Source organism: Amblyomma americanum, chromosome 7 (genome assembly GCF_052857255.1).
Source record: "Amblyomma americanum isolate KBUSLIRL-KWMA chromosome 7, ASM5285725v1, whole genome shotgun sequence".
NCBI lineage: Eukaryota > Metazoa > Arthropoda > Arachnida > Ixodida > Ixodidae > Amblyomma > Amblyomma americanum.
The window spans coordinates 32,280,915-32,300,580 of record NC_135503.1 but is presented as its reverse complement, the minus strand read 5'-3'; the positions used below and the strand labels follow the sequence as shown (position 1 = coordinate 32,300,580).

Below are 19,666 nucleotides of genomic sequence, written 5' to 3'. Positions count from 1 at the left end.
GCCCTCATGGTCTTCAGAAAGGTAAACTTACAACCTGTCAACGTCCGCTTGAGTGCGCAAGTTATTTTTTGCAACGCCTCCCAATCAGCGCGACACAATCTGTGCCGCGGGTGCTTAATGTGCCGGGCGGGGCAATCTAATCTATCTTGTGATCAAGCATTCGGCTCCGTGCTTCCTTCAAAGTAGCGTTGTTCGGCTGAATTTTTAAGGCGTCGCACAAATTCCAGTAATCTCCAAGCATCGCTATGAACCTTGCCTGACACAGGCCACGTCTCATTCTGTTGTGTTTCGTTTACGACTATATACCATGCCTTGGACTCTCTGCGAACACATGCGGCCTGCTTGACCGCAGCCGAACTGCGAGTGTGAACTACTTGGTGGTGGCCTTGTTTTTTTTTACCCTTCCCGACACGTCCAGTTTGCGGTCCCGGTATCGCGCAAACGCGTACAGTTCCCGACACAGCGCATAACCCTTCGATGCCATCTCCCTGCCCTTCGTTACGTAGAATATCCATTAACGTTAGCTTCAGTGTGTCCGCTGTTGACAAGTGGCGGTTACGCCGATTCGATATCGCAGCGCCGGTGAACTTCGGTGCATCATAAAATATTTGCCCCGAAACCGTTGCTTTTGTTTGGATTAGATCAAGCAATAAAGTATTACGGATGCTGATGTTTTGATTTCGAATGTACTCAGCGAGGAAACTGGTCCCCGCGAGATTTCGTAGAACGTTAAGGAACTCCAGGGACAATTCAGCGCTAGCTCGGAAAAATACACGTCAGTGACTTGTGACGTAGTAAAAGTTTTCACTGCGTAAACACGTACCCCTGAAAAAGAAGGCAGATAGATCAGAGGAGTACCGTTTCTGGTAGCACTGCGAACTGCTGTTGTCGTCACTTGTGAGTAGCGTATATACTGAACTTGATGGACGTAACTGCTGAGAAGTGTGTTCGTGCTTGCACGGTGATGAGAAAAGCAAGCAGCGCTAGGCCGGAACAAAGCAACGCATAAACACTACTCTTTCGCTGACGTATCCGCCTTGGGTTTCATGGTGCTTCTTGTTTTTCGTAACCTGGTGGAGAATTCTTCGGACGTGCGGTTGTTTCGTACGCCCAAAGGGCAATGGTGCAGCACGCAAGCGAAGCAGCGCGACTCAGTGGAGCCCTGGACTAGGGGCCCAACCCTGCTTTGAAGGTCAAGAGTCTGCAGCGATGAAGACGAAGACCGAACGCGAAACACTTAATGGACCAAATAAAGTTTCTCTCTCTCTCCCTCTCTCTCGTATGCCATCCATTTCCACCATATACGCTGGAACCTTCGCGGCATTGGTACGAGTTGTCAATGATATTTCAGTGAAAAGCCTTAAATTGCTCATTTACCGCCTAATTGGTTTACTTACTTATATATTTAAATACACCTAAATGCCCTCTAATGAGGGTATTACATGGAGGGGGGGGGCAATACATAAAATACATAATACATAGATATACTCATTACATAAAAAGAATGCGATAATAATGCGGTTATAAACAACAGACATGTGCATCAGTGTAAAATTATGCAGCTATACAACAAGTACAACACAAACAACAACAAAAATGTGTGAGACATAAACACCAGTAACAAACACGCGTTTATGTACGATACTGTGCCCTTTCTTATGCCGTTATTTTTTAACTTCGAAGTCGCCGCATACGTTGCGTGTGGCGTTCGTTTTGTCGTTTTTTCTGCCAATGCACAGATGTTGAGCATGGCGCCTTGTAGAAGCTTGTGCTAGTGCAAGCTTGTGCTAGTGCCAGTTAATCAGCGCTCGGACTTCTAGAACCACTTGCCCATATAAGGAGGGCCACAGATTGGCCGGCGTCCAATTTTGCATGCACCTGATAGGTCGACCCCAGCTGTATACCCTTCGCTGCATGTATTTAGTCAGAATGTGTAGATGCGCCACACTGCAGCTTTTCTGCGCAGTGCTTCGCCTCGCTTCTGCCTGAGGCCAGTTGCATCTCCAGGCTTCGCTGATTCCTCGGCAGTTTACGGATCAGCGCATTATGCCGAATCTGTAGTCACGTATAAGTTGCGCTGCTGAGAGAAAAAAAAATAGCACGGACGCAGGAGATTTGTGCGTCTAGTCGACTACCGTTGACTCTACGTGGCCGAAACAAGACGAAAGAGTTAAATTATTAAAATATTCGTTCCATGTTTCCAGCGAATGTAACATTTTTTTGGTTTGAATGTCTGGTGAGCGTGGTCTACAGTCGCCATCGCAAGCGAGGATTCAGTGGCTGCGGGGCTCTGCTTTACTAACGACCACGAGATCACGAGATTGACGCCACCAGCATTTCGATGGCCGCGAAACGCAAAGGTACTCTTACAACCAAGGTCTCGGCGTACGTGGAAAAGCTCTAGGTGGGGGAATGAAAGCGACGGTTTCCTCTCTATATAGCGAGCCTCATAGATCAGCTTTGACAAGTAAAAAAACAAATATTTATTTATTAAATGCATCACTAAAAGCGTGCACTAGTACCAATAATTTAACAGTGCTGTGAATGGACAGAATTGCTTTTTTTCGCAGAGGACAGTTCTGCAAGTCGAAACACAGCTGCCTCTTCTTGCAGGCTACCAGGCATACCCGCCCAGGCTGTGAACGACGGACCACTGAGGTCGTATTTTGTAACGCTTAATTTAATTTTTCTGACTTTGCTCCCCTGCCATTTGTCAGAGCTGCCGGTGACGTAGACGGGGGGTATGATGCCACGCTGGCATAGCAGAAACAAGTACTATCGCAATCAAAATAAAACGGGACGCATGTTCTCGGAAAAAAGTATTACATGATGCCTCTTACTTGCAAAAACTCGTCTCCCGCCCATGCAGTACTATATATGACCGGCGCCTACGCCGACAAATGAAGGAGCCGGACGACGGGTTTGCCATGCCTGACAGAACTTTATCGGCACTGCTTTAGTGTCGTGGAAGACACTGCGCGGTGGTTGCGCCCCTTATTGGTGGAGTATGTTCCCTGTGAAACGGCCGGACTAGACGAGGCGGCTGCAGGGTGGATGGCATCGCGTCCAGACCGGCCGTGCTTCTTTTTGGTCGTTTGCTTCCCCACCTCCTTTTGCTTTAGCCATGACGTCATGACCAACAGAAACTAAAACAAATCAAATGCTACAAAATACGTCCTATGCTCGGCTTTGTCCAATTTTCCACGCTTGCGGCAGTTTTAAACGGACTGTATCTGCTGGTACATACAGAGGTCAACACGCTTGTCTAGAACACGTTCTGGACGTGTTTCGGGCTGAAGACGTGATATCTACGGTGATAACGTTTGGTTAAAAACGGTCTGGATGTAAGCATCTGCAGTTAAACTCAAAGGATTTGGGGGCTGCGGAGCACGCCGTTCGGTCGTTCTAGACAAGTGTTTTGCTCCCTGCACAAGCTTCCCACCTTGAATTGTCAGAGGTCTCGGCAGTACCGGAAGCGCTTTTAATCTGTCCGTCGAGTAGTCCCTTTAGTTGGCTTTATTATTTGGTCGACTTTTCAGCACGACGAAACAAAGGAATTTGCTCAATTGAAAATTTGCATGAACAACTGTCTGGTTTTCGGAATGAGGTCAAGTGAAAACATGAGTTAACGCAAGAAGAAAGTTGTTCTAAAAATACACGCTATAAACGAACTACGCAGCGGTTATTTAAGTTAGTTCCACGAAGATAGCGAAGAATAGCATCACTCTACTACTGAAAGGTTAAACTTGTATTAGTCACATCAGTGAAAAATGTCCAAAATATGCTTTAATGTAAGAACTTAGCAAGATTTAGAGGAGCCCTCGCTGGTAAAAGAGTTTTATTTTTACCGATTATATAAATCGATTGTTACAGCATCATCTTCTTTCGGCATATTTTTTTTTTCATATTATAAACTACGGTGCACTGAGGAAACTGTCCGTAGGGAACCGCCATAAAATCAATTCTGCATTGGCCGAGTTTAATGCTTAAGAAACGTAAAGTAAGCATGCAAAGCATGTTCAACGCCCTCATTTCTAAGTATCCCTTGTCCTCCCTATTTTACACATCCCTGTTTTGGGTATTTCTTCCCTAAACATAATTTTATACCTATTAACGCTTCCTTTAGCGTAACGCATGTCTTTGAAGTTTATTTTTCGCTTCCCATCCAAGTCCATGCAGCGATGGAAATAGTCAGCTCCTCGAGAGTCCATAAATTCTCGCTGATGTATTACTTCAAGCACGTTTCTAATTGCACATAATTAGCGTTGTCCCATGTAGACCTATACTATTTGCTCGTTCGTGTATGAAAATATACCTGCACGATTCCGTAAACGGGTTCTTGAGCTTGTATAAAGCACTGAGTACTTCTGTAGCGTTGAAAAGACAGATGGAAGTAAAGACACTGAATTAGAGACAAAACACTGAGCACCATCGCAGCCGCTACAGCTTGCACCCGATAGGTTAGAAAATAACGCTGTGAGAAACGCCCGCTTGGTATAAATTGCGGCACTTGGCGGCTCAAGGCGCAATGGACTGTCAGCGCGCTGTCCGCACTGGTTTCCATTTACGTCACCGGCACCATGCGTCCGTTGCCTGCTTGGAGAGATCGCCCGATATACGCTGATCCTCAATTAAGTCTTCACCGCTTGGTCGCATCGCTGGGGGCGGCAGTATTTGGTATACATCTGGCTGCCCAATTAAAAGTAATGGACGTGTAGCTGCGCTGTTGACATTGCTGGAAACTGACTGACCTCCCAGCTAGCAAACGCCGGTAACGAACGACACGTGCTCCGCAAGCCCCGGCACACTGCTTACACCACGTCACGGGCGTTCGCCTCGTAGTGCGGCTTTCTTCCTCGTGTACTTAAATTTGCATAACATACCTATAGTTAGCCCCTTTTTTTTCTTCTTCAGCCCCGCCGCGGTGGCTCAGTGGTTAAGGCGCTCGACTACTGATCCGGAGCTCCCGGGTTCGAACCCGACCGCGGCGGCTGCGTTTTTATGGAGGAAAAACTCTAAGGCGCCCGTGTGCTGTGCAATGTCAGTGCACGTTAAAGATCCCCAGGTGGTCGAAATTATTCCGGAGCCCTCCACTACGGCACCTCTCTCTCTTCCTTTCTTCTTTCACTCCCTCCTTCATCCCTTCCCTTACGGCGCGGTTCAGGTGTCCAACGATATATGAGACAGATACTGCGCCATTTCCTTCCCCCCAAAACCAGTTATTATTATTATTATTATTATTATTTTCCTTTTTCACATGCTTTATCAAAAACAGTGCATGAGTGAGCGTGCCATTTGATGAATTCGCAGAAAATAATTATCTTCAGCTCTTTGAAAAGCGCGCGAAGTGACGCTTGGCGATGAAGTACAGCCTCGGAGAAACAAGTTCGTCAGTTCAGACCTGTGCGAGTCCACGGCCACAGCGGAATCCACGTGAATGAGATGGCGGACTTTTTAGCGACGTCTTCCTTGAGCGGGCCTGTTCTGCACACATTTCCTTGTTTTGCCTTGTGGGCAGGGGCCCGTTGCAAGCAGTTTTTATTGCTGAAGCACTCCAAGTCAGCACTGCTCTCGTCGGGCGACTTCCGGCATTTGACGCTCAGGCGGATTCGGGTCAATGCCTTTCTCGTCAAATGCGAGGTGACTCTGACCAGTCTTCGATGCAGGATTCCTGCCTTAAATTTCTGCCTTCATATATCTGGGTGTTCTCTCAGCCATGTGTTCCTTCTGAAATAAAGCTTAAACAAGATAATTTCCTCATATATCCTGTCGCCCATTCGCTTCCATCGGAAAACCTTTCCTTGAAATTCCTTTCCAAATATAAGGTTGTCTCTGAAAATTGTCGTTTATTGTCAGCGTCGCGGGACAGCTGACCCCGCTGCCCACAAGTTAATTCCATTCTCTGGAAGGATTCACTGCTGGGGGCGACGATCGCGTTGTGTGTTTTTTTCATTTCATTTTGTTTCCTTAAAGACCCCATGAGTGGGGTATTACATAAGGAGTGGGAACTAGTAGAGGAAGCATTCTTACAATTGTACATTTTTTTTTACATTTCCATTGAACTTGGATGAACGGGTGATGGTGCTCCTTTTATTCCTCCCTCAGGTTATGCTCATTTTTTGTATTTATTTTGCAATGCAGTTTTATTGTAACTGCATTTTTTTTCTTTGCCTAAACTAACTCGGCACAGCAATCTGAGGCAGACTTCTTTATGTGGCCAACCTTCCACACAGTCCGCCAGTCTCCAAGAGCACAACAACAACAAATCATTTTTATTAATTCTCAGCCCTTCAGCGATCACAGTCTCGAGTTGGTACCTGGTTAATCCTGTATCCGCGTCATATGCTGCATATAATGTTGCCCCAAATAATGTTGCCCCAAATCTAAGCTTCACCTGTCACACGGACTGTACATCATCCAGCTACAGTTAAACTCTTTGCAATCATAAGCACAGGATAGTTTAACGCCTAAACGTAGATATTTATGGCAACAGCTGTAAACGGTTTAACTCTGCACAAAGAGTAAAAAACAACTCTATATACTCAACGTTTTTGTGCAAACAAATAAGAATGTTACCTTTAGGAATGCGCGAAATGATGGGCATAACCGTATTACGACATAAACTAAACATATCTATATACTCCGCGATGCAGTTGAAGTTTTTGTCGAGCGCAATGCCGAATCGCAATGCACTGCACCATAAGAGAAACTTTTTTTTTTTGCCAAGTGTGCTTCGAATTATTGCAGAGAATCACATCGCTATTATAGCAAAAAGGCTATTTTGATCAAGGCGTTCGCCGCACGTTAAGTTCAGGGTTCTTGGACATCTATTTTGAATATTGCAATATTGTTAGACACTGTTACGGAAATATTGAAGGTAATGGTTAATTCTTCCGATGCGCAGCAAAATCTTTTTTTTTTAAGTTTTTGTATTGCTCGCGTTTTACCGCTGCTGAACACGAATGTCGTTCTGCTGAGGCACAGCAGCGATCGTACAGTGTACAGCTCGCCCTCTTAGAAGTGTACGTCGCGTCATTTCGCAGTATTCCCTTCCGGAAGCCTGCATCGCAGCAGGAGTCGCACTGATACAGTGTACACCGGAAAGGAAAGATTGGAGGAGACGTCTAAGCTCCGCCTTCAGGGTATGACACGATAGCGTAATGGGTTAATTCTCATATGTGCAGGTCATTCTCTGTTTTACATTCCTAGATCCCCTGGGAGTCCTCGTACCCCTCCTGGCGCAGTGGTGCAGCGGTTGAACGATGTGCCACTGCCCTGCGATGGTTGCTCTTCCCGAAATAACAGTTATTAATTTGACTGCCACCTACCACGGTAGGCAGTTTGCTCACTATCCGGTGGGCAGGTTGTGATGACGACGCAATGTCACGTGACCTGGGTGGCCCACCTGCCTCCTAGGTTGCTCTCTAGGAACCACCTGCCAGAGTCATGCCCATGGTTTTTCACTCACAACGCCGACAACGTGGACGCAGGGTTTTCTGATGAACAAGGCCTTTAACGCTATCGCGTTAAGATGGTAGGTTTAGTACTCAGAGAGAGGAAGAACGGCAGAGACTACAGAGCAAACACAAGTCGACGATCTTGCTAAAATTATGAGGAGGAACGGGCTCATAGAACACAAGCAGCTCGAAGAGCAGACAGTCTGGGGTCTGTTAGGGCTACCAAGTTGGCACCAAAGACACGGGTAAGTAGTCGAAGGCGACGGAGGCTCATATGACGGGGTTGGGAAGTTGTTTGTTGGACTAGCGGGGCTGGGGGCAGCTGGTTCAATTAGGCAGGCAGAAATTCTGGTCGTATGTAGAGGACTTCATCCTGCGATGGATTTACCGTGTCTGAGGACCATAGAGGAAGGAGAGAATTTAGGAGAGGCCGTTACGTCATACTTTTTGAAGCCCGACGTGAGAGCTCCACTATGCCAGTTCGCTCGTCGTCTCAGCGCTGTTGCGCATGCGCCGTTTCCGCTGCGAGTACTAAGATGAGCAGACGATCTCACGTCGTGCCGGGCCGCCGGCAGCTGACAGACAGGTGATGCTGGCAATGCGTTGCACGACGATCAGCCAAGTGCCCCCAGCAGTCCTAGCGAAATCACGTGGCTTCCAGCACACTTCTTGTCATGCAGCTCGGATAGATCTATGCCTTTCTTTATTCTGAGGATAACGATGGACATTATGGTTTCACGGCGCCTCACAGTTCATATTCTTTTCGTGAAAAAAGTATATGTGCATGGGAAAATCTCCAGGAAAATCTTGCCTAGCCGTTCAGCGCTTTTTTCTATTCTATGTCATCACACAATTCATTTCTTTTTTCCCCTCGTCGTGCCTTCTGAATGGTCAGCCAAGCGACCAAAGACAAGAAATGAGAAGGAAAAACGTCTTTGGTGTTGGTCTTTGCACTGCATGCAGATGAAGAAGGGCTCGCGCGCGGCTACGCGTTTTATTCACTGCGGTGTTTCTCACGGGATTGCTTCCCGAAGCGCATTGCGAGGCAGTACAACGGTCGCGCGCGATAAAAAACGCGCGCTTTTGTTTACGATTATCCTTGAACGCCACTCGCTAGAAGGCCGCTGATTCGTATTCAGGCTATAGAGCCCCGGAGAAGTGCTCCAAGCAATTATCGTCGCTATGCGAACTGACGGCACTCAGCCAGTGTCTACCACAGCTGGGCGTGGACACGTTTCAAAGGTGTGATGCACCTGAAGACGACAAGGAAGGTCATAAGACGTTCCTTATGATGATGACGTGCCCCTGAATAAAGGGAAGAGCGCATGAAAGAGGTGGATACGGTGAGAAGATAGAAGGAGAGGTTGAAACGGAAGTTGCTGAGAAGACGTGTAGCAGATGCAACCGCGCAGACCAAAGCCCGATAGAGTGATGTAGTACCCACGACGGCCAATCATGCCTGAGGACTAAACTACGTGGGTGGCGCGACCGTAGCCAACAATTCTGGAGAAAAGCATTTTTGAACGGCAAATAGTTAATGAACGCATTTTCTTTTCATCTATTGTAAGATTTCACTATAACAATAAATATATCCGCAGATCTCCCGTCGGCAGGCCTGCATTTATTTTTTGCTATTAACGTTTTTGCTATCGTCAAAAAGCGTTCCCTATTGGTCTTCTACGGCAGTCTTAACTGCTCGATGTGATCGACGGAAACACTACAAAAGGAATATTTTGCTACATATCATAAGAATGTACCATTATCTTCAATATTCACATATCAGCACCTTACAGCTTTCCAATATCAAAATTTTTATCCAAAAGTTTTTAACATGCGGCTACTGAGGGCAGCTTGCTGTTCGACTTCGTGTCATGGACTAGCTGAACGGACTACATGAAGGACGTACCGGGCGCTTCATTCACTAACGTGAATAACCACTTCGCCATGCGACACTGAATGGGTATAACGTCCCGTCTAGTACTGGCGTGTTAATTTTTGGTGTTTTCTATCCTGCCTTGTTTCTCTGTATAAATTGTCCTACCCGTGTTATTGCCTGTGATTTGACTCTCACAACACTCACTGGGGAGCTGCCCTTCAATTAATGGCGGGTAACGCCATAAAGGGAACTGCTTTTATACTCGTTGCACCGGAGACTATGGATGTGACCGAGGTGCAAAGGTTGCCGTTATCACTTAACGGAGAGAGCGGCTTTTTTTAGTTCAACGAGGAACGTTGGCGAAACGCCTGCGGTATTTTCGAGTCGGCTTAAGTTATGCATTCTGTAGCTCCTTAAGGAAATTGTGTAATACTTGACAACGTTCCAAAGGTAAAGTTATTTTCTTCATAAATAGACTCTAGCGTCTGCGAAGGAGCTGAAAATGCCTGACAGGAGACTTGGTTGCAGTAATGCTTTTACTCTTTTTACTTCAGTTTCTTGAGAAGGCTAAAGCGGAAAAGAAGCGTCTGTAGCGCTACATTTTAATGCCTTACTTTCTTCATCAAACAAGGGGGCAGTTATTTACAATATATGAATTACACATGTGTGTGCTCACTCATAACTTTTATGATTAATACTTATTGATCTTAATCGTACTTGTTTGCACTCGTTCCTTACTGCTGCTCGTGAATCGTGTTCTCATAGAAGTTTCTCCTGGCAATAGCTTTATTATTGCAGGTCTTTCTGTCCTACTTTTCCCGGAACTGATGTACGATGAACGAAGAATATCGACGAAAAACATATCCGAAAATAAAAAAGAAACAGTCACTGATTTATAGCTTGTCTCCGACGGCGGAGGACTACGATAGCTGTACAACACTTGCACCTTACACCGCAATCCCAAGCTCCATACACCCGCCCATTCTCAGACCAACCTTGACCATGTGACATGGAGTCATTGTTAAGCTACTTGACTCAGCTTTTACTCTCATGCACTCATTTACGCGGTGTATTGAGGTAAAATTAATTTAATTACATATTTTAGAGCTATAAATTGCGCTCTAAGCACTGAGCACAAGAGTTCAGCCTTGCATACTCGCAGCACTCTACTAGCTCGACTGGTGAAGTTTGGAAGTCGAAGTTCTGTGGGAAAAGCAAACAACACGCTTTTGGCGTCAACTCAAGGTTATGGAAAGTTGATTTCACTTTACCTTACAGGGTTCCTGTTGTGCGCTCAAACGGAGGCGAGCATTACCCATGGTCTCGAAGGCAATCATATACAGTGAGGGCTGTATAAATAAATAGGTAAATATTAACAGTGCGGGGGTATTAGTTATCGTTTTCTCCTGGCCTCATTTTGCGCATTTGTTCTTTTTTATTTTTCTTTATTACGCATACCATTGTCATCTTTGCCCCCGTAAACAATTTCGGCTATTTGCGGTGCAAGGCATCCGGTACTGAAAAATAACAAAACAAACGAAACTAGATGAACCAGATAGCAGACTTTTAAGCATCACATATTTTTCCACTGCCAAATGCCGAAACTTCACGCTAAACTACTGACAAAGCACAAGCAAGAGCTACAAGCAGCCAATTACGAACGAAGCAGCTTACGAAATTAAGAAGCCACAAAGACAGTGCGAACCGATGCCCCATTAGCATGTTTGATTTGAATCGAATGAACACACCCGGAAAATAAATGAATCATAGCAAAAATCCTAGACACATTAATACAACAGTAGCACACTGTATAGTGGTGGCGTGCGTTAACTCAATCTACGTCTATTATTGAAGCCTCGGAACAACAACGCTTCGCGGGGCTCACTGCCAAAACGCTGCGATGCGTTACTACACGGTAATATCATTTTACTTTAAAGGCTCCAAAGCCACACACACACACACACACGCACGAGAGAAGAGAACGGGACAGAGCGCCGTGTGTGTGCGTGTGGTTCTGGCGCCTTTAAAGTACAACGATCAATTACCGACTAGCCCAACAAGAAGTTCTCGGTAATCACCTCCCGTGCCCCGCTTTCTTATCACCCGCATCGGAGTTTCCTCTTTTTTGAAAACTTACGTCATCCTTCGGTTCCGACATTTGGCTCATGTACGCATTCTGGCCCGTCGGATAAACCGGGCCTTTCACTGTCCTCGTTACAAATAACTCACCTCTCCCCCTCTCTCTGCGTCGCTGGTGGTGTCCGTGCCAGAAAGTACATGTTCGGCCTCCTGGGAACGCAGCTCAGCCACGTCCTTCGTGACGTCTCCTCCGGAGCGGGCTTCGGTGCTGCCGCTGCAAGTCGCCCCGAGGTCATCGTATCTACGTGCGCATGGCCCTGCGCCCCGCGACCCTGTTGGCACCTCGTCAGATACACGGGAGGAAAAGTACGGGAGAAAAGGTATAGGCGGCAAGAAGAGGGTGAGCCCTTTAGGTGCAGCTGACGAGTTGCAGGTTGCGTTAGGGTAGGGCATACCCAACAATTCTAGACAAAAGCATTTCTGAACGGGAAAGAGTTTATGAGCGCAGTTTTTTCACTTATTGTATGATTTCACTACAACAATCAATGTATCCGCAGATCTCCCGTCGGCAGGCTTGGATATTTTCGTTATTAACGGTTTTGCTATCGTCAGAAGCCTTCCTAATTGGTTTTCTATGGCAGTCCCAAGTGCTCGATGCGAGCGACAGAAACATCATAAAAGAAAGATTTTGCTACAGATCGAAAGAATTCATTATTTTTATAACAGTAATTTACAGTTGTTCAATGTTCAAAATTTTTGTCCAACAATGTTGGACATGATGAGGTTAGGTTGGGAGCACCGCTCCTCTTCGATAATTCAAATAATACGTTGTAAAATGTGAAGATTAACGTCCAGAAGAGGCATACAGGCTGTGATAGGCTCCGTAGTGGGGGGCTCCTGATTAATTTAATCTATCTGGTGTTTCTTAAAGCACGCTGATATCGCACTAAATGTGGAGACTTTTGCATTTTTTTTAGATCGAAACACGGCCGCCACGGCCGGAATCGAATCCGCGACGATAGGACCAGCAACCGAAAGCCAAAGCCACAGAGCCACCGCGACAGGTCAGTAATTTGTAGGATATTGAAATGTAGTGGTATGTGGGTTTTACATCCCAGAGCAGCGCATGAAGGGTTGTCTAGTGGGGAACTCCGGATTAATTTCGACCACTTGGAGCAGATGACAACAGAATACCGGGCAGAGCGCTGGTCGCGACAGATCAGAGCGCAGCACCGCAGAGAGAAATGGAAAAGATCAGAACAGAGCATAACTCAGGACAAAACAAGACAGAGCGGAGCTGAATAGACAAGAATTGAATTGCAGTAAACAGAATATTGCAAAGAACAATGCAAACAGTGTAGGACAGGTTAGAGAAGAGTGCGTGAGAACACCACATCACAGCGCAGCATTCAACTAACGCGGAACACAGCACTGCACAGGGCAGGACAAAGCCGAACAGAGCAGAGCAGAGCAGAACACCTAAGCACAGCGCAGGACTATTGCAAAGAACAACGCAAAGCAGGGTAGGACAGGTCAGAGAAGAGTGCGTGAGAACACCACTTCACAGAGCAGCATTCAACTAACGCGGAACACAGCACTGCACAGGGCAGGACAAAGCCGAACTGAGCAGAGCAGAGCAGAACACCTAAGCACAGCGCAGGACTGAGCATAGAAATGCAGAAAATAAGTACACGTTTCCTGGACGTTACTGATGATGGTGATGAATTGTGGCTATACTCTTTGTACCGGGTGAGCGCATGTCTGGCACAAGGCCTGACGTCACCGACTAGCGCCATCTGTCAGTAGCGAGCACAGCGTAACCAGATGGGATTATTTTAATCTTTAATTGAAAGAAAATTGAAGAGTGAGGCGAGATGGTGTACGAAGATGTTACTACTGATAACCTACTCTTTCTACGCGGTAATTTTTGATGTTCAGCGCCATGTAACATGTGGTGGCAACCTCGCGAACTAGAATAGTTTGTACAAATATGCTGGGCTTGAGGCACAGCGGAGAAGTAGACTTACAGGGCACACTACAGCAAAACACAGCGCAGGACAGAACAAGATAGAATAGAACATCACAGAACAAAGCGCAGGATAGGAAAATAATTAACAGAGGTGAACGCCTCAGAACAAACGCAGCGCGGCACAGGAACGAACAGGGCTGTGCAGAGCAAAGAACAGAGCAGAGCTGAAAAAAAAACGCAGATGAACCGAGGAGAGATGAACCAAACAGAGCAGTGCCAAAAAAACATCGAACACAGAGCGCAGAGGTGGATACATGTACTGCATATAGTTGCGCAAGCGAAATACATAGGTGTGAAACATTACGGAGGTACATGTAAGAGATGAAAAAAAATAAATGCTTGTGAAGTGCACCGGATGCTTGAACTTTCAGCAACCAGCGCTGATAAAACGACTTAAAGCACAATTCCAAGCGCCCATATCTTCCTGCTGCTTTCTGCCAGTGCTAATAATGCTGTCAAATTACATCGTTTTGATGTTTTCCTTTACGAGCATGTAACACTGCAGGGCATAATAGCATTTAAAATCGTGAGTGACACGTCCTCACATGTCAGTCACCAGTTGCAGAAGTGCAGAACGCGAGAAATAAAAAACAACAACACGAGGACACCTAATTCCATTATGTGTTTTTAACGCGATAGCATTCCAAGATGTCGATGCCTTTGCCGGAAGTGACTGGTGGGGCTTGTGATACCCAGGTTGCTCTACCAGAGTGATGCTGGTCCTGGTACCTTCCCGTACACCACCTGCCACAGCTGGCATGTGGAGGCTTCACATAGACGAACCTGATCTCGTGAAGTCACTTCTGGTCTGCTGACGCCCTTTCAATCAAGCTAATAGACATTCTCCGGTGTGGTGCCGCCACTTCCCGGCTGGTGACGTCACGTTTCTCTAGACAATGAGATTTCTCCACTTCAATGATTTCTCCCGCCAGCCAATCAGGATTTTTCTGGACAACGCTGGACGGCGCCGGGTTTTTGCCCCGGTGAGGATTCTATGCTGTCGCATAAAAAATTGGTAGGGGGTTTAATTTAGTTAGACCGAGCAGACGCGCGAAAGCAGGTGGTGATTCTTCAATCGCAGGAGGAACTTAAGCTCCGCCTTAAGGGCATGACGCGATGTATGTTGTGGTTTAATGTCCATGTATGCAGAATTGCTAATTCTATACTTAAAATTCATAAATGGCGGCGAGTCCTCATACCATTTCCAACGCAGTGGGGCAGCGGTTAAGTGATGCGCCACTGCATGGGCAGGTGGATGCTTCTATGGCAGCCACCCGCAGGGATTGTGCGACCCAAGTTGTTCAAGGATGCACTGACTGCACCCTCTTGAAAACCTGGCGTAAGGATGCTTTCGCTTCAAAACTACCAGCCTTGGAGACTGAGCGGACGCTGCACCGGCTACTGAGCACAGTATCACGAGGTGTAATCTCCCGTCAGCAGCGGTTGGATTAAAGTAGAGGCGAATAAACTAGCTGTCTCTGTGGCAATGTTCGAAACCTTTCTATCTATAAAACGTCCTGGATATGCACTTAAGAATAAAGTGCCGGATAGGCCGCCAAGAGTTGATGCTTTATATTCTTCCACTCTTGTATTCCATTCTCCTTCCGCTGAGGCTTTCTTCTCTTTCTAGGCCCACCTGGAAAACATTGTGTCCTATCGAAGCACTAGACCACGAGGAAAGTGCTTAGGGTGAGCGCCAATAAATGTCAAGCACTTAAGATAAGAACATCGTTGCACAGAGACACAGGGATTAAAGAAAAATTATGGTTGAAATTAATCCGCAACCCTCCGCTATGGCGTCTCTCTATGAATAAGGTGTGGCTCGCAAAATACATAGAGGAAGTAAAAGAACAAAGAACGACGTATTCAACGCTGAATGATTTTTTTGTTGTTGCTACCTGTGCGGTTTCCGCTATATTCCATATGTCTAGTAACGTACAAGCTAGCCTTTTCCGTGCAGCTTATGCAACTTAACGCCCTACTTACAGACAATAATTTATACATCACACCTTAAAATTTCATCGCGCTAACTTCCATTAAGGTGCTTGGTGCTTCAAACGGCAGTTTTTAAGGTAAAAAAATTTCTACTGTAGAACCACTGCTTCCGCGCGCGGAAGCGGGTAGTCGCTGAAAGTACAATGAATGACTTACTGACACTGTGCCGCCTGTGACCTGCCACGCTTAGAAAAATATTCTAGTCATTGTGTAAGTTATAAATTACCTTTTTTTAACGACTTCCCTACCTGGATTTCCTCACTACACGTAAGTCAATACACTCAGCGCATTCTAACGTTCCTTAGAAGGGCCCTCTTTTCGTTTCCTTGGCATTTTACAGCGACTAAGGTAATGACTACCTTGGCGATTCCGTTTCTCCAAACATCCTGTCAGATAACAAGACACGTCATGGCCAGAATGTCACAGAACAAACGCAGTCAGCAAGCGAAGTTGCGTCAAAACTCGCTTCTGCAATACATGTAAACTCGCTGCCTCCTGGCGTTTTTGTCGTCTGTCATCATCTCATGATTGTTCGATACCGGCACTGTATCTACACTGACTTCCTGCGCAAAGCAGCAAGTGGCCAGGCAAAGCGGGAAGTTTAGGGGTAGAGGGGGGGGGGGAGGGGGAGGAGGGGGGAGATTCATTGCGTCGGTGAAGAGACAGTGTTGGTTTAAGGACAGGTGGTGTCGTCACCGCGTCTCCGGGCCCTTGGAGCGCACAGTGCGCTGGCCACGAAGGCCGCCCTTGCGGCAATGCACTGCCGTTCGCCATCGAGCGCGATGATCGCAGATAAAACAGAGGGCTGGCAGGCAGCGATGTATAATCTTGGCGCCCGTGGATAGTTCTCCACACGGGCCGCGGCGGCCCCGAAGATTTGTCGGCCGAGGCAATCTGCCATAGATAGCAGCACTTTGCTTGCGCCGTCGCGGACTCTGGCGCCCGATCGGCATCCGTTAGGAGTTTCCCTGTGGCCGAGTTCGATGGGCGAGCTTCCAAAAAATAAAAAAGACACTCAATGTAGCGGAGGCGCTTTTCGTGAAGGCGTTCGCCTCGGGACGGCGATGCAGCAAGGTTTCTGTAGCGTCAGGTTTTGGAGTTTTATCTTTTCTTTTTGTTACGATAGGCTAACGTCGAGGTCGATTGTTGATTATATTAGCTCACCGTCACCGCCTATCGCCTTTCCCGATCCCGCGAAGCTCTCTGCGCGCGTGCGTCAAGTCAGCTCTGTTTTCCCTCTTCCTTGAACGATTTAACTAGTCCCAGCAGCAGCGGTCTAGGTCAACTCGTCAGCTGCCCTTTGGACTCTGACAAATCAGGCGTACCTCGTGCTTAATGTAAGCCAACGCCCAGTCGAGACGCTCGGCGGCAAGTGCTTTCTAAAAGGAGTTACCTGCAATAACTGATTTCTGCTCGTACAGCCTACCGTAAGGTTACTTGCTTCAGACAGTGACGTCAGCGTAGGTATAGCGCTGAGGTAGACGACCGCGTCGAAGACGGCACGTGCGTAAAGATATAGTGCACGGAGGCAGTCACTAATTCACGACCTAGTCTTCCTTCACGCCATCGAAACTTTGTTCTTTTTACAGCAGCGTTTTAACGCTTGTGTGAGATAAAGGAGCAGTAAGTCTTGCTAGCGAACCCTTTCGCCGAAGTACGATAGCCGACGACACCCCATTCTGGCTCATAGCATTTCCGTTTCTTCTCGCATGGCTTCAAAGGGATTGTACATCTGACCAAATCGGAAAGCTGGGCTAGTTAGTGAGTCATCATTAATTAAAAGACTAGCGCATAAAATTGGGACACAGACAGAGAAGAGGACAGGACGAGCGCTAAACATCAACTGAGGTTTTACTGCGAGATAAAAGGTACATAAATGCATTTGGGTGGTGCATGCGCACACTGGGCTGAAACAGTACAAGCACAATGTAATCAAAATGGGGCAAACTATTCATTAGATACATTTTTTTCTTTTTTGGACAAGGCAAGTGATGTCGTGCTTACACAGTTATCCCCTTCCTTGCTAATGTGATAAGCCTCGCAAATCTCACCTTGTGCCTCCCCTACCAAGTACACAAGTGGCATCAAACGCCGGCACGCACCCGCACAGCTTATAATGCTTGGCCAAATGGCCGCCCCCCGCCAATGAATCTACCAGCGTACGGTGTTCTCGCAGCCGTTCGTTTAGGCAGCTGCCAGACTGCCCCACGTAGCATCTAGCGCAGGAGAGAGGTATGCGGTATACGATATTAACAGTGCAAGGTACAAACTTGAATTCGTGTTTTATGGTGCGGACCGGTTTTTTTCTTTTCATTTACGGCTTTGCACATGCGCACCAGCTTTTCTGGGGCAGTGAACACCACGTCCACGCCGCACTTCTCTCCAACTTTTCTCAGCCGGTGCGATAACTTGTGCACGTACGGTATAGCTGTACGCCTCAGCCTTTCGCAGCCTTTTTCGGCTGCCACGCCAGGGCGGCCACCTGCCCTGATTTCTTTCAGGAGGCATTCCGCCACAGCCGTCGCAGTACCTTTTGGAAAACCGGCGTTCTGCAACCGGAGCACTTGCGTCTCCAAACTAAACTCGATTTTATGTTGGCATGACTTTTCGAGAGCACCTCGCAGGAAATGTTTTGCAATGCCCCGCTTGACCAATTTTGAGTGAGCCGAATTTTATGCTAAAATTTCCTTTTTTTGTGCGTGGCTGGTACGACCAACAGATGTGCCCCGGGCCAAAGGACAAACACAGCTTTTCTCTGTCTGTGTCCCAGTTTTATGCGCTTGTCTTTTTAATTAATGAGTACATCTGACTTTGCCGCAATTCAATCCTGAGCAAAAAGGTGGTTCAAGAAGGCAATGTTAACGCAAGAAAGACTCTAATAAGGCTTGAATTGCGGAAATGTGCAGTCCCGTTCATTACACTAACTCCATTATGTGCTTAATGCCTTGAGAGGTGGGATCAATGGTAAGAAATGCAACGAGGGAAAACCTCATACAGCACAGTTTGCGGTCGCACACCGGAAATATTATATAATTCCTTAGTCAATTATTAAGTGATATCCTTAGGATTGAATGTGTGGAAGTTTCAAAGGAAAATCGTTAGACGTTTACATGACACGTCGTTTTTGTAATAGCAGCTTTATTTTCGACGTTTTCATCGCGATCAAAGCAATGCACGCTAAAACCCGAGTGTTTACGGCATCAGGTCCTGTTTTTTAAATGCCGCGTTGGGTAGCGCACGTTTACTGGCCACTACGCTCAAGATGGTGCTCAAGAGTGCGCTCAAGATAGCGCAAGCGCAGTTGTTATTGACGCTCGAGAAGGGTCGTAATTTTACGCGCGTCTCTGATCTCCAGCTGGACACAGGTGCAGGAACAACATTCGGACTAAAGCTATCCATTGTTCATAATGAGTACATACTGTTTCTTCATGACACTGGAATTCCCTTTTGAAACTTTTTGCCTGTACCTAGAGGATTGAAATGCAATTGAGCGTGTTTTACCTTGTAGCTGTAGTGGTTGCATTGATGGGCCACCTCATGATAATTTAAAAAAAAAATGGAAGTCCCATATAGTTTACGCCATTATGCAGACTGTGGTCACCAAGGCGTTTAATGAGAATACATGCACCGCTTGTGGCTCCAGCTGTGCATCATTAACACCAGATGACAAAGCCATGACGTGGACTGCGTCCGACCTTAAACATAAAACTCGCCACAGACCATGTTATTGTGCACATGAACTTGGCAGAGACATTTTCCATGACGTGGGCTGCGTCCGACCTTAAAAATAGAACTCCCCACAATCCATGTTATTGTGCACGTGAACTTGGCGTAGAAATTTTCTGCTTTACTGCGTCTGTAACAAAACAATGCTAATTTTAAACTCAGCTCATGGTCAAGTCATAGCGGACTATGCGTGACAGATTAGGCGCTAAATAAAAGGGGGAAAAGTAATTTACGGTAGTGCTAAACGAGCCGACGATTGGAGCTGGGTCATTGCGGCAGAGGGACGCGCTAGACTCATTAAGGCGCGGTGCCTTTGAAATCCCTCAGCAGAGTAGCCAGGGGTGTTGTGGCCGTTTCACAGGCCGCCTTGGGTCGAGCTCTGTTGCCATGGAAATTATCTCGGTTCTCTCATCAGAGACTCCTAACCTCGAGGGCATCGGAAACGCGCCAGTCGCAGTGACGTCGGCTCTGCAATGGTGCTGACGCCAGGGTGAGCTATTGTCC

At 46.8% G+C, this 19,666-nt stretch overlaps 1 protein-coding gene across 11 annotated transcripts in view; it reads right to left on the bottom strand.

Moving 5' to 3' along the window:
• The window catches only part of LOC144098811 (uncharacterized), a 114,782-nt gene that overhangs the window by 29,321 nt on the left and 65,795 nt on the right, over nucleotides 1-19,666 (bottom strand). For 4 of the 11 annotated variants that reach the window (XM_077631698.1, XM_077631693.1, XM_077631690.1 and 1 more), the window contains exon 2: nucleotides 11,563-11,729. The exons of 1 other annotated variant lie outside the window; for it this stretch is intronic. In XM_077631698.1, coding sequence (XP_077487824.1) covers nucleotides 11,563-11,729 — 167 coding nt within the window. Of the gene's footprint in view, nucleotides 1-10,604; nucleotides 10,685-11,562; nucleotides 11,755-15,592; nucleotides 15,729-19,666 lie in introns of those variants that run through there. 6 more of the 11 variants (XM_077631691.1, XM_077631692.1, XM_077631689.1 and 3 more) reach the window with 4 other exon arrangements.